At 38.1% G+C, this 13,261-nt stretch overlaps 1 protein-coding gene across 4 annotated transcripts; it reads right to left on the reverse strand.

Moving 5' to 3' along the window:
• Window positions 1-5,520: 5,520 nt before the first annotated feature.
• Window positions 5,521-12,445, reverse strand: LOC103971231 (pseudo histidine-containing phosphotransfer protein 2-like). Of its 4 annotated transcripts, XM_065089769.1 has the most exons (10): window positions 12,288-12,445; window positions 12,022-12,166; window positions 11,829-11,913; window positions 8,928-9,356; window positions 7,544-8,846; window positions 6,631-6,761; window positions 6,488-6,556; window positions 6,024-6,095; window positions 5,867-5,939; window positions 5,521-5,780 (listed from the first exon to the last, which is right to left on the reverse strand). In XM_065089769.1, the coding sequence occupies exons 5-10, from the start codon at window positions 7,688-7,690 to the stop codon at window positions 5,730-5,732; spliced, it is 543 nt and encodes a 180-aa protein (XP_064945841.1). In that variant the 5' UTR covers window positions 7,691-8,846; window positions 8,928-9,356; window positions 11,829-11,913; window positions 12,022-12,166; window positions 12,288-12,445; the 3' UTR covers window positions 5,521-5,729. The 4 variants fall into 4 exon arrangements, with proteins under 4 accessions (XP_064945841.1, XP_064945840.1, XP_064945842.1 ...); XM_065089768.1 differs by having other exon boundaries at window positions 8,928-11,913; XM_065089770.1 differs by having other exon boundaries at window positions 8,928-9,241; window positions 11,829-12,166.
• Between the last annotated feature and the right edge of the window lie 816 nt (window positions 12,446-13,261).

Below are 13,261 nucleotides of genomic sequence, written 5' to 3' on the forward strand. Positions count from 1 at the left end.
GGGGTGGGTGTGGGAGCCTCGTTTTCTATATATACACATCAGGCCGAGAGTCCGATAAGGCGCGGTTGGTGAAGCGGTCTTTCCTTTCTCTGAAGCATCGAACGCTTAATTCGTCGCGTTAGGTGCAATCAATCAGCGGCAATTTGGCTACAGTCGATGCGCCCGGTTCACCATGTAATTTAAAGTTGCTTCACGAGCCGGTCCGAACCCACCAACCCGAATCGGCTCTTTTTTTATGTGACCTGACTCGAACGGACCCAATTGAGTCGGCTCATGTTCTGGTCGATCGAGCTCCGTTAACGTATCGCTCCCAAAGCTGATGATGTCAGGGAGAGCGAAGGCAGCGGAAAACATTGAGAAAATTCTCAAAATTAAAATCATAAAATTTCAGTTTACACCCTTTTTCATTTGTTCTCTCATGTGTTTTCTTTTTCGTAAAAAATGATATTAGTCTTGTTGTCGCTTCTATCCTTTGTCCGGAATTATCGTTGTGCCCTCGTCCACCCCTCAACTCTCGCCCTTTGTTGTCATCTTCTTCTCTTATTTATTGTTATGTTGGCGTGATCGAGGTGGCTTATCTCTCAAGAGAGTGATTGAGGATGGGCTTAATCTTGTGTAAGCCAATTGTAGCAAAGTTATGGATTGAGTTTGTGCGAGCCACCCTCCAAGTCGTTGTCATTGTTCCCGGCCTTCACTCCTCTTTGACACCTCCCCCTCTTCTACTTATCCTTATGAGGTCCAATCACATGTGCTCCGACGAGATGAAGTCGAAGATGATCATACTCTTACACATCTTTGGAACCCCTCGTTCCTCATTATGATAGTATTAGACGAGGGGTGGAGGCGACAAGGCGAGATTGTGATAAATAAGGGTAAGAGGAAAGATGACTCTAAGACTCTCCTTCATCCTATCGTCCACATCGTTGATAACAGCTAAGATTTTTCCAACTGCACGAGGAAATCTCGCTACTCTATTGAGAGAAATTCTCTCTCTTAGTGTGTATAAATAGGGAGCACATATCAAACATAAATACATCTTCTATTTTTCTATCTTCTTCATAATTTATTCTATCAATCGTCAACCTTGATAGAGGGGCAATAACGAAGATCAGGTTAGAGACAGATGTGTAATCAACGATGGAATTGACACTGATGGGGATATAAACAGGAATAACCTTTGTATAGGAACAAATACTAGAAGACCAAAATACGCAGCGGAATAAAATGGAAACACAATCAAACAGAACACCAAGATATACGTGGAAAACCCCTTCAATGTGAAGGGTAAAAACCACAGGGCAAACTAGAGATAATCCACTATGAGAATAATGAATATACAAATCTCAATCTCTTGCCCAAAACCCTAGCAACAACCACAAGAGAATAACTGGGATACAAGGATCACGTCACTGCCCACAATATCTAAAACCTCCCCAAGTAATCACAGCAAGAGTCTACTGTAGATTTGATCTAACCTGAGATGAGAACACTGCTAGATGATTGTGAACAGTCTCTCTGCGTTGTCCTTGTCTTCTTCCCTTTCTTTCTCTTCCTTTTCTGCCTTGTTCTCCTTCTTCTCTTTGGAATCTCGTCGCTCCAAAGATCTGCCTCGTTGCTGCCTTTTTATAGCTTTAATCTGCCTCTAAAACGTAGCCACCACACCTCCCTAATCTTAATTAGGGTTAGGTTAAGAGGGGGTGTGGGCTGTGGGCTAATAAAGCCCACATGGGCTGAATATGGGCCATCAGCCCAACAACCTCCCCCTTCAGCCCATAAGGGAGGCTGTCCCATGACTCCTCAATGTGAAGTCATACCGACCAATTGTCGGCATATCTCCTGTCTTTCTTTTTGCTCAACATGTCCTGCAGGTAAATCAACATCAGGCTCGACACTATTTTCCTGCACATCTCCCCCATCACCCTGATATACTGGAGGAATAACTGGGTCACAATCTGCTAATCCTTCTACAGAAGTCTTAGCTGGTGCCTTCTTCTTCAAATCCTCAAAGGTTTGATCCTCAAAGAAGACCACATCTCTGCTCCTGAACACCTTCTGCTTTTCTGGATCCCAAAGCCTGTAACCAAACTGATCATGTGAGTAACCAAGAAAAATACATTCTTTAGACTTACCATCCAGCTTGGACCTCTCATTATCTGGAACATGTGCAAATGCACGACAACCAAATACTCTCAAATGCTTGTAGGAAACATCTTTCTCTGACCATACATGCTCTGCAACGTCACCATCTAGGGCTGTACATGGTGATAAGTTGATCACATCAACTGCAGTCCTCAAAACCTCATCCCAAAACCTTTTGGGTAGCTTGGCCTGTGAAAGCATACATCTGATCTTTTCCATGATGGTGCAGTTCATCCTCTCTGCAATTGCATTATGCTGAGGTGTACCAGGAACTGTCATCTCATGTTGGGTCCCATGTGACCTGCAATAGTCATTAAACAATCCTGTATACTCACCACCATTATCTGATATTATGCATTTTAATTTCCTTTCTGTCTCCCTTTCAACCCTAGCATGAAACTCTTTGAAGACATTAATAACCTGATCTTTGGTCTTCAAAGCATAAGCCCAAACTTTCCTGGAAAAATCATCTATAAAAGTGACAAAATAAAGTGCACCATTTATACCAAGAACATCAACAGATCCACCAGGAGTTTTTGTCCTCAAAGGACCACATACATCTGTATAAACACGGTCTAAGGCATGCATTTTTCTAGACAAAGCAGCACTAGCAAATGAAACTCTATGTTGTTTACCAGCCAAACAATCAATACAAGGGTTCAGATGTATACCTCTGAGATCTGGTAATACCTCTCTCTTGGAAAGAGCTTGCAGCCCCTTCTCGCTCATGTGTCCCAATCGCCTATGCCACAACTCCATACTGAAGTCTTTCTCTGTAGCATTTAACTGCTCACCATAAGCTTTAGCCTGCAACCTGTACAAAGTATGACATTTCTTTCCACTAGCTATAACAAGATAACCCTTACTGAGCTTCCATTGCCCTCTGTGAAATCTGCTTTCATACTCTTCATCTTCTAGTCTTCCAACTGAAATTAAATTCAGCCTCAAGTCAACCACATGCCTCACATCCTTAAGTACCAACTTGCAGCCAAGGTTGGTCTTTAAATGGATATCACCCATGCCAATGATGTCTGCTGTGCCATAGTTGCCCATCTTGACAACACCAAAGTTTCCAGACCTATATGTAGCAAAAAACTCCCTCCGTGGTGTAGCATGATAAGAAGCACCTGTGTCAATCACCCACTCAAGATCCTGACACACACAAGAAAAAATATCATCAGAAGGAGACAAAATCAAATAATCACCACCCTGCACTATAGCTGTAGTATTATCCTTTGACTCTGTAGACTCCACTTCTTTTCCCTTTTTCTTGTTCTTCTTATGTTGCTTACATTGGTTCTTGTAATGTCCTTTCTCACCACAGTTATAGCAAACAATATCTTTTCTTGATCTTGACTTGCTCCTACCCATACGTGAACTGCTTCTGGACTTTGACCTTCCTCTGTTCTCTGATATAAGTGCTTGTGAATCATTCTGAGATGTTGCCGAACTTTTTCTTCTCAACTCCTCATTCAACAAACTGCTTGTTACTTGACTCATAGTGACAATATCATCTGGTGCAAAATTACTGAGGGAAACCACCAGTGTCTCCTAACTTTCTGGTAATTAACCGAGAAGTAACAATGCCTGCAACTCATTATCAAGAGACATTTTTATAGAGGATAACTGGTTAGTAATACTCTGCATTTCATTCAAATACTCAGCAATAGAAGCACCCTCTCTATATTTTAGGTTCACAAGTTTTCTGATCAAAAAAGCTTTGTTGCCAGCTGTTTTTCTTTCATAGAGACTTTCCAATTTTTTCCAAAGAGAATATGCAGAAATTTCAGTAGAAACATGGTGAAAGACACTATCATCAAGCCACTGTCATAAACCTAATTGTTTTTCGATCTAACCTCTTCCACTCATCATCTTGCACTATCCCCTTGCAAAGGTCCATACAAATCTTTGCAATACAAGAGATCTTCCATTCTTGGTTTCCATATCATCCAATTGTTTCCATTCAAACTAATCATACGAGAAATATTACTGGCCTCCATGTTCAAATACAAAAATTAAATCACCAAAACCCCGCTCTGATACTAGTTGATGGGGATATAAACAGGAATAACCTTTGTATATGAACAAATACTAGAAGACCAAAATACGCAGCGGAATAAAATGGAAACACAATCAAACAGAACACCAAGATATACGTGGAAAACCCCTTCAATGTGAAGGGTAAAAACCACAGGGCAAACTAGAGATAATCCACTATGAGAATAATGAATATACAAATCTCAATCTCTTGCCCAAAACCTTAGCAACAACCACAAGAGAATAACTGGGATACAAGGATCACGTCACTGCCCACAATATCTAAAACCTCCCCAAGTAATCACAGCAAGAGTCTACTGTAGATTTGATCTAACCTGAGATGAGAACACTGCTAGATGATTGTGAACAGTCTCTCTGCGTTGTCCTTGTCTTCTTCCCTTTCTTTCTCTTCCTTTTCTGCCTTGTTCTCCTTCTTCTCTTTGGAATCTCGTCGCTCCAAAGATCTGCCTCGTTGCTGCCTTTTTATAGCTTTAATCTGCCTCTAAAACGCAGCCACCACACCCTCCTAATCTTAATTAGGGTTAGATTAAGAGGGGGTGTGGGCTGTGGGCTGAATATGGGCCATCAGCCCAACAGACACATCACTAAGTAATGCTAAGGTCATCAGCAAGTGACAATAGATCCTTGCGAATGACGAGAGAGGAAGAGGGAAGGGAAGGCAAGGACAACAACAACAAAATAAGAGGGGAGGCGAGGTGAGGGTTAAGGGGAGGAGGGCAATGAAGGAGAGGGGAGGGCGGTCCGACGTACTTTTAAAAAAAAGGAATTTGTCCTTATTATTTTTCAAAGTTAAATGGTCCTTAAATACTATAAAAATTGTTCTTTTTCTTAGATGTACGATTTGGACAACTGTGCGAATACTTCTCTATTAATCTAAATTAATTGGCGCCGTGTCATGCGATCTCAGTTGAGATCACATCAATTATTATCATATCATCATCATCGTCATCCCAACGTAGTGCAGAAGGTTTCGTTGGAGTGACCCATCCTCAACTTCAGCTGACGAAGCTACGTTGACTCGCACACGAATCCACGAATGGGTTTACACGATGAGTCAATCAGCTTTGACTTAATCGTCCAACTTTAGCCGGCCACACATCTAAAATATTAGTACGATTGCAGTACATAAAAGCTACTTATTAAACTTTAAGAGATAGAAATCTTATCCCATAATTTTTAAAAATATTATTTAGTAAAAGATTTTGACTTTTGATAGTAAACTTCTGAAATTAAAATTTATTTTTACTATTTTTGATGAAATTAAATAGAAAAAAAAAAGAGTCGAGGACTTTATACACAGTAATAGAGACTTGAGAGAACATATAAAGAAGAGATGGCTTGTTCTCATGCAATTATATATAATATATAGATGAGGAGGATACAATATAATCGATTCCATTTTGCATTCTACAGCCAACATCAACTGTAACAACATTGCTTATTCTCACACAATCTAGGCTTTATAATGGGTCAGTGGACGCGCATCATGCCTCCCACCGGCGGCATGGCTTCACGAACGAGAGCCTCTCTTCTCAGTTGCCAGAGCGAGTCGCTTTGTCAACAGGACCATCTTGTCTCAGCAACTGGCACAGCAAAAATGAGAGGTGCTTAACAAGTTTGAGGAGATGGAGTTCAGGACAATGTACAGTTTTTTTTGCTCGAATTCAACCTGGAAGTAGTTTTCCAACTTCTGCTTCAGGACGGCATGCTCCTTCTTCACCTTCTGAAATGATCTCAGGCATCTGAATGGGTGTCGATGCATTATTACTAGTAAAGCATGAACAGATCATGATTGAGTGAACTATTGTTGAGGAAAAGAAAAGCACCCTTCACGGTTTTCTTTATTGCAGAATTCTCTGAAACTGGTGCACTCATTCTTCATCTTTGCAGCACCGATGCTACACAAGTTCCGCCAGCTTATGTCAGTCATATTTGCATGTCATCAGGAACAAATGATCCAATAATAAAAGAAAGCAAGAGAGAGAGAGAGAGAGAGAGAGAGAGAACAAGACAAAGAAAAGTTCTTGAAGGGTTGAGCGCAACTTCATGTTTACAAATGTGAGATTTTTGGAGTTCTGGTGAAAGGTTTAGCAGTATATCCATCATCACTCTTTATGTTTTGCAACTTCCACTTAATCATGAGCTAGTTTTTGAATCAAGCAGATAGTCTTTGTGTTTGCAAGGATAAAACTACGTGCATTCACTCTTCTTAATCCTTGCACTGTTGAGGGTCTCATCTACTGGACTGTTCTTGTAAATATGATGTTTTCTAATGGGCACCAAGTATTACCTGGAAGCACTACCCTTCAACTGGTGCATGATGTTGTCCAGCCTACGAAAATCTTGAGGGTACTTCTGACTGCATAGAAATTGATGATATTAACAAATGTGAACTTTCCATGTGCAGACTACTCTGCAAAGAAATGTGCTTACAGAGCCTGGTCGATGTTAGCCACCAATCTGGATGAATCCCTGAAGAACAAGGTGACAACTTCTTCCACAAAATTAGGGCTGGATTCATCCTGCAACTCCTCTAGCTGATAAAATTGTTCATCTAGGTATCCCTGCAATACGACTTGGCAAAATTGATAAACTGGTCTTGTGTAAATAAACATAACAGATATTTGTGTATAAGGAGAAAACACAGTTGCATGTACAAAGATATTGTAAAGAGGATACCTGATGGACATCAGAATATTGATGTGTAGTCTCCGAAGCCTTACATTTGTGAGCTAATAATTCATATAGAACAAAACTTGCAGGTGTTCTTATTTAACATATCAAAACTTTAATGTTATTGTAAGAATGATTATACTTCTCTTGAAGACAACAATATATTTATACATATATGAAAAAAAAAAAGAAATATAAATTCATAAACGTCGTGAAATTATTGGGACATTTTAAGACCAATCTGGAAGCTTAGATGAATAATGTTTAAGAAATATAAGTGACACATTACTGTGGCTTACTCATGTTCTGAATAATGTTTAAGGTAACATCCTGATTCATGAGCTTACAAGGTTCTCAGTGCATCTATGAAACATGAAACTGAGAGAAAGATATGTATGTATGTATATGTACAGAGAGCCAGAGAGAGAGAGAAATCTGTTACTGTTCAAGAATGTCTTGACTAGCAGTGATTCATATATCCTGGTTTCTATCTGATCATTTAGTGTTTTCACTAGAGAACACAACAAAGTTGGACAAATGAAAACCATAATGATCATGGTGGTGTGGCAGTTGAGTCCATTTCTTGAAGTCACTGCAAGAAATGAAGGCTTTGCCTGTATTGAGAGCACCTATAGTACAAAGAGAATAGCAAGGTGGAGAGAAGAAACCCAACCTGATCAAAGAGGTTCTTCTTCATGCTGGCAAGCTGGCGCTGCAAGCTAGAAGCATACTCCATCTCTGGATAAGTGTCGTGAAAAAAGAAACAGAGCAAGTGGTGGAATGCAGAGATAGGAGGTGCTGATGAGATATGAAGAGCCATGTTGGATTGGTATTTATAGAGCAGGAAAAGGGCTTGTGATGTGTGTCACAGAACCCACTAGCAAAGTCTGTATCACTCTGGTGGGGCAGGTTCAGTTGAAGATCCAAGAGATGGACTAAAACCGAATCTGAGTAAAATTAACTTGGCTGGAGCTCATGAAAAAATACTACTCATGTAGCACAGAACCAAAAGGCTCATTTGCTGTATCTACAACACCATGGGCAATATGCACTTTGATTCGTACATGGAACACCCTTAGCTTTACTTGATGATGTCTTAGAGCAGCAAAACATTCCTGGTTAACAAGATGCTTTTGGAGCATGGTATGGTTCTTTCCCAGTGACATCAACAATTGACATTCTTCAGCAGCTAATCAACTAAAAACAATTAGTGCTCTTTGCATCTAGAAAATGTCTACTACCCTCTTGGCAGTGATGTTGAACTGGTTCGACTTTACCTTTAGATTACTCGCATGTGCATAAAACTTGAAAGGCTTTGAAGGCCAGTAGATTTGGATGAATAAGATATATGGAACCGCATAGGATATAATTCTCAAATCAAATTATAAGCAGACATCCAAGTGATTCATGAGCTTCTGATGAATTAACCAGATCTACACTCTTTATCTGTTTATTTATTTCGAGAATGGATGGTAATATGTTAAGCATATCCAATATGTATGTCATCAGATGCTCTACTACATGCCACAAATCATCACCTGTATGTTCTTGTGATCAACATCCCTTGTTAAGAAGTTACCTCTCATGTCGGCCATTTTAATAAAAAATAAGCTTCCATCTCTTTCAGAATTTGGAGGCTGATATAACCAGTATCAATGATATAAACAGAGGCCAATAAGAATTACTTCATAAGATCCGATAAGGAAAACACAGAGCCAGATGAAGTTGTACTCGTTTGGTTGATACTCCCAAAAAATCGCCAACGACTGCTAAAAAGTAGGAATCATGGGAATTACACGTTCATTGAAAATTAGCCACAAATTCCTGTTAGCTAACTTGTGCTCAATCTAGGCTGTAGAGATAAAGGCCAGCAACCCCATGAAGACATCCTTTCTATGATTGATGGCAACACAAGTAATAAACTTCCTTAATATTTCTCACTGCTGACAAGTAGCAGCCACCTTCATGTGTATTATCTGTATTAATTTCCATGAAAGTTAGATAAAAATAATCAAAAAATACAAAAGAAGTTTATCAAATAGTAGTCATTTTCTTGCCTTTTTATCTCCTGAAGCACATGGAAAAGAAAAGATGAGAATGAGAACACACATTTTTGATATGCTATCTTTATTCCATATCCAATATGAGTCGGATGGAGTAACATTTCCCACAGCTCTCTCAAATGGTTTTCAGTTTTGGTGTTTTTGGGGTGCCTGGTCCCATCCACTACTTTGCTAAAGGAGCAAAAGTTGCAGGATGCAAAGCATAATTTGTCTCATCATCATGATTCTTGCCTTCCATCGTTGTCCAATGTTGAAAACAGAATCTTAACCTGGACGGACATACTCAGATGCCAAATCTGCAACGAATACTGTTGGAAAAATTGAAAATTCTCAACTTCGCAAACAATAATGATTGGAAATGATTCCGACAGCAAGCATTGGATAAACCTGATCTCAGTTGTTGCAAGGTGGCAAAATTAGGGCCTGCAAAATTTTCCACAGAAATCCAGTTCCATTCTAGGCACAAACACCACACAAATGCAACACATAACACATTCTAATCTTCCTACATTAAAACTACAGATATCATGGAATGCACTCCAAACATGCTGATAAAAATTTAGTAACAAGCAACCATTAAAAGTGCAATATGGAATTCATTTTCTTTTATAAGTTGTTGGTTAGATAAAAGTAACAAAAAGGACAATATTTCTGTCCTGTGAAGATGACTGAACTAGCAAATTTTCAAGATTAATATTCACATCTACTTAGCCATCACCGCCTGTCTTAAATATTTGGTATTACAAATAAATGCATTCATTTATCAGCTTACAGACAAGAAGGAACAAATTTATGTCTATCTTACTCTAAATGTAGGATCTAGTAGGAGGTTTCAATTTGCCTACATAGATCGCGGACATGTATTGAATCCAATTGAGAAAAGATGACCCAAAACCTCAAGATATCAAATCAAGATGGTTCCAGGAACTTCCGCTTTAAACATTTAAGAAAAACAATAAAAATAGTTAACATGTATCGTGCTGCATTTAAGGTTATAAACACTTCCACTAACATATAATGAAGCACCCTGCTTTATATATTAATGCATATCAGTTGTTTCACTTGATAAATAAGAAAAACATGCAGTGACGAATCTTACCATAAGCAATTTTTAAGTCCAATTTCGCACTAAAATGTACTTCCATCCACAGTATGTTGGGGAAACATGTCAGATTTGTTTTAAACAGCAGAACTCCATCGAAATCAAAGATTCAACAATCAAAAAAATCCTAATGCTTGATGAACAATAAGCTTACAATTTGGAAAATGTTGGGATACATTTTCTTGAACACATTTTTCAAAATTCAATAGAATATCAATGTCTAAATAATGAAAAAGATAATATGGTGAAATTTTCTAAACTCTACACTAGATAAAGTCATGAAATATAACATCAATGTCTTCCAAGATAAAGAACGAGATATATCTTTTATCAGTCATGAGGCTAATATGACAACATAACCACAATGTTTTAGTGAATAATTTTGCTTTGTACTTCTTTAATTTGCCTTCACTCTTTAACTAGTCAATATTCTAGTCAACCATCACGAGACCCTATATCAGAAAGCAAATATATTAAAATAAACTCACTAGGTATCTTCTCACTGACAGAAAGATGACATTAACATTTAAAAATCTGAGATAGGTTGCACATGGGCAAAAGTAAAACAGAGCTGACTCGATATGGACTTATCCAGTTTCTGATCTCAAGTCTCTTCAAGCAGAAGGTAAATTCCGATCCACAAGTATAGCATACTCTTTTTCGAAGCAAATTTGATTTATTTTATACTCGATGGTCAACAAACGTCACAATCTACTTGTACAGATGCACTGTGTCCCACAAATCATCCTTATCAACATATTCATGCATCATACATGACAAACTAATCATTGTGACATCCAGAAATTAGCTTTATAGTTGCTATCTTACCAAGCTTTCTAAAAGAATCATCAGATATTTCTGATTCTTCTCAAGGCCATGTATGCCTTGAGCATCCAGAAGTTAACGTTATAGTTGCTATCTTACCAAGCTTTCTAAAAGAATCATCAGATATTACTGATTATTCTCAAGGCCACGTATGTCTTGAGCATCACTGAAAGCAGAGGATAGTGGCAATTCATGCATCTTGGGCTCTCTCGGAATCTTGTTTCACACCCTACCCACCCATCAAGCACCCAAGTCCCACCTCCCACAGCCAACAACCAAATGGAAAGAAAAAAAAAAAAAAGAGTGAGCCACTGAATGAATAATGCTTTCTACACCCACTTTGTCAAGTACCCAGTCAAACACCCACAAATATAATAAAAAAGTAGATGATGATACTGTATCCTATTTAGCTATAATTGTGGAAGGATGCAGGCAAGGTAATTTGAGTACGTCATAGGAGGTTAGTTGGCTTAGAAAAAGGCATTTGCCAAAGTAAAAAAAAAAATAGGCATTTGAAAATAACGATTATAAAACTTGTGAATGAACACTGAATGGAGTAATGACCGACTTCTTCGATGGAAACATAAATCATGTGTATTTAGTGAGCTGGTAATTCTTCCTTAAATGATGAATGATATGACATATAAATAACAAGGTTGGAAAATTTTAAGGAACTACACATATAAATAATTGCATAATAATGTTCACTATCTTATATGAATATTATCAACACTTGCATAAAAATATTCAAATATTCAAATAGATGAACAAATATTCAAATCCAATATCCAACCCAAATCTGATGGTTATTGTGTATGGAGTCAGTACAAATTAAGTAATGATTATTGCTCTTAGATCCACGTTTAAGTCATAAGCCTTCTTGGTAAAGTAATAACACCATTAATATGAAATGAACATAAGAACACCTAGAACATCGGTATAGTGGTTGTGTACTCAAGTCTACTTACCAAAGGTTGAGGAAGATGCCGATAGTAAAGTTCGAATCCCATCTTCACCGGTTACCATTTGCAAAAGAAAGAACCATCCATCATCCTAATTTTGTTTGGGTAAAAGAACCTTATCTTAATTAACAGAAAAGAAAATGTTCCACCAGCCAGGATGACAACTTTAATCTTCCAAAGAGACAGCCAATGTACGTACAAAGGAGAAAGGCAACCAAAGTGGATGAGATGTCGATGAGCCCCACATTGATGATTGATCAAAAGGAGGTCAATACAACAATTCCATATCAGATTACCAATCAAGCAGTGACTCCGAGCACTTCAAGACGGTCCATTACGAGAATCTTTAAGACAAACATTAGAACAACCCACTTTAGACGACGAATCAGGCAATCAAATTATATAGGAAGCAGTTGGGTACAACAGAAGCAGAAAAGAAAGAGATGGAAGTCAAAGAAACTTTACCGCATCCAAGCAACAAAAATCGGGACTTGCTGCATCATGGCTATACAACTAACGGTCGGATCGGACCGACATATGCTTTGATTGCCCTTCATATCACGACCGCGGAATCGAACTCATCTTCTTGCACGAAGAACCCTAATTACCCGTTCGGACTGCGGGTTGATCCAGGTTTCTGTGTTCCGTCAGACTGACCATACACGTAAAAGGCATATTTCATTGATTCGTACTTCCGGGGCCATAGGCAACTCCGTCCTCCAGTCTTATTCTTTTTTGGAGCCTGTTCCTGACAATGTATCTGATCTTGGATTGAAAGTAAACATACAACTGTGCTTCTAAAGTTAGGTTTAACGTTAATATATCTGCAAAAACCAATTAGCATATATGCCTTCGTAATTAATTAATTAGTGATATCGAAACTCCCAATTGAGATTAATAAAATTTTAACATATCTTTCTTCCCCCTTTTTTTTATAGAGTTATTTTAAATTCATAATCATTAAAATTAATCATACATTAAATTTCTTAAATATCTATATTCTTAACTCAAAGTTGGCCCTGTATTTGGATAAGATTGTAGACATAATCCGAATGTCAACTAATTCGTGTTCATGCGAGAAATAAGTATTAAAAAGATGAAAAAAAAAGATAATTCCTACTAAAAAAATATTTATGTGAGAAAAAAAATTGAATTAATAAACCTAAACTTTTGGATTGAATTAATATCTAATTGATAAATTCTTAGAAAAAATATATAATTTTAAAAAAATTCTCACAAAACACATTAATTTCTAAAAATTTTTGTAAAACATCATTTCTTTCATTAAAAATATGATTTTTCTGCTTTCTCCTCTCTATTCCAACCACTAATCACATTCTTTGTTCACCATTCTTGTCCTACTCCCCCCCCCCCCCCCCCTTCATCAGTGAAAACCCACGAGCTTCCACTCTCATTGTCTTCGCCCACAACCTCCCCAC

This window comes from Musa acuminata, chromosome BXJ1-11, assembly GCF_036884655.1.
Source record: "Musa acuminata AAA Group cultivar baxijiao chromosome BXJ1-11, Cavendish_Baxijiao_AAA, whole genome shotgun sequence".
Classification (NCBI taxonomy): domain Eukaryota; kingdom Viridiplantae; phylum Streptophyta; class Magnoliopsida; order Zingiberales; family Musaceae; genus Musa; species Musa acuminata.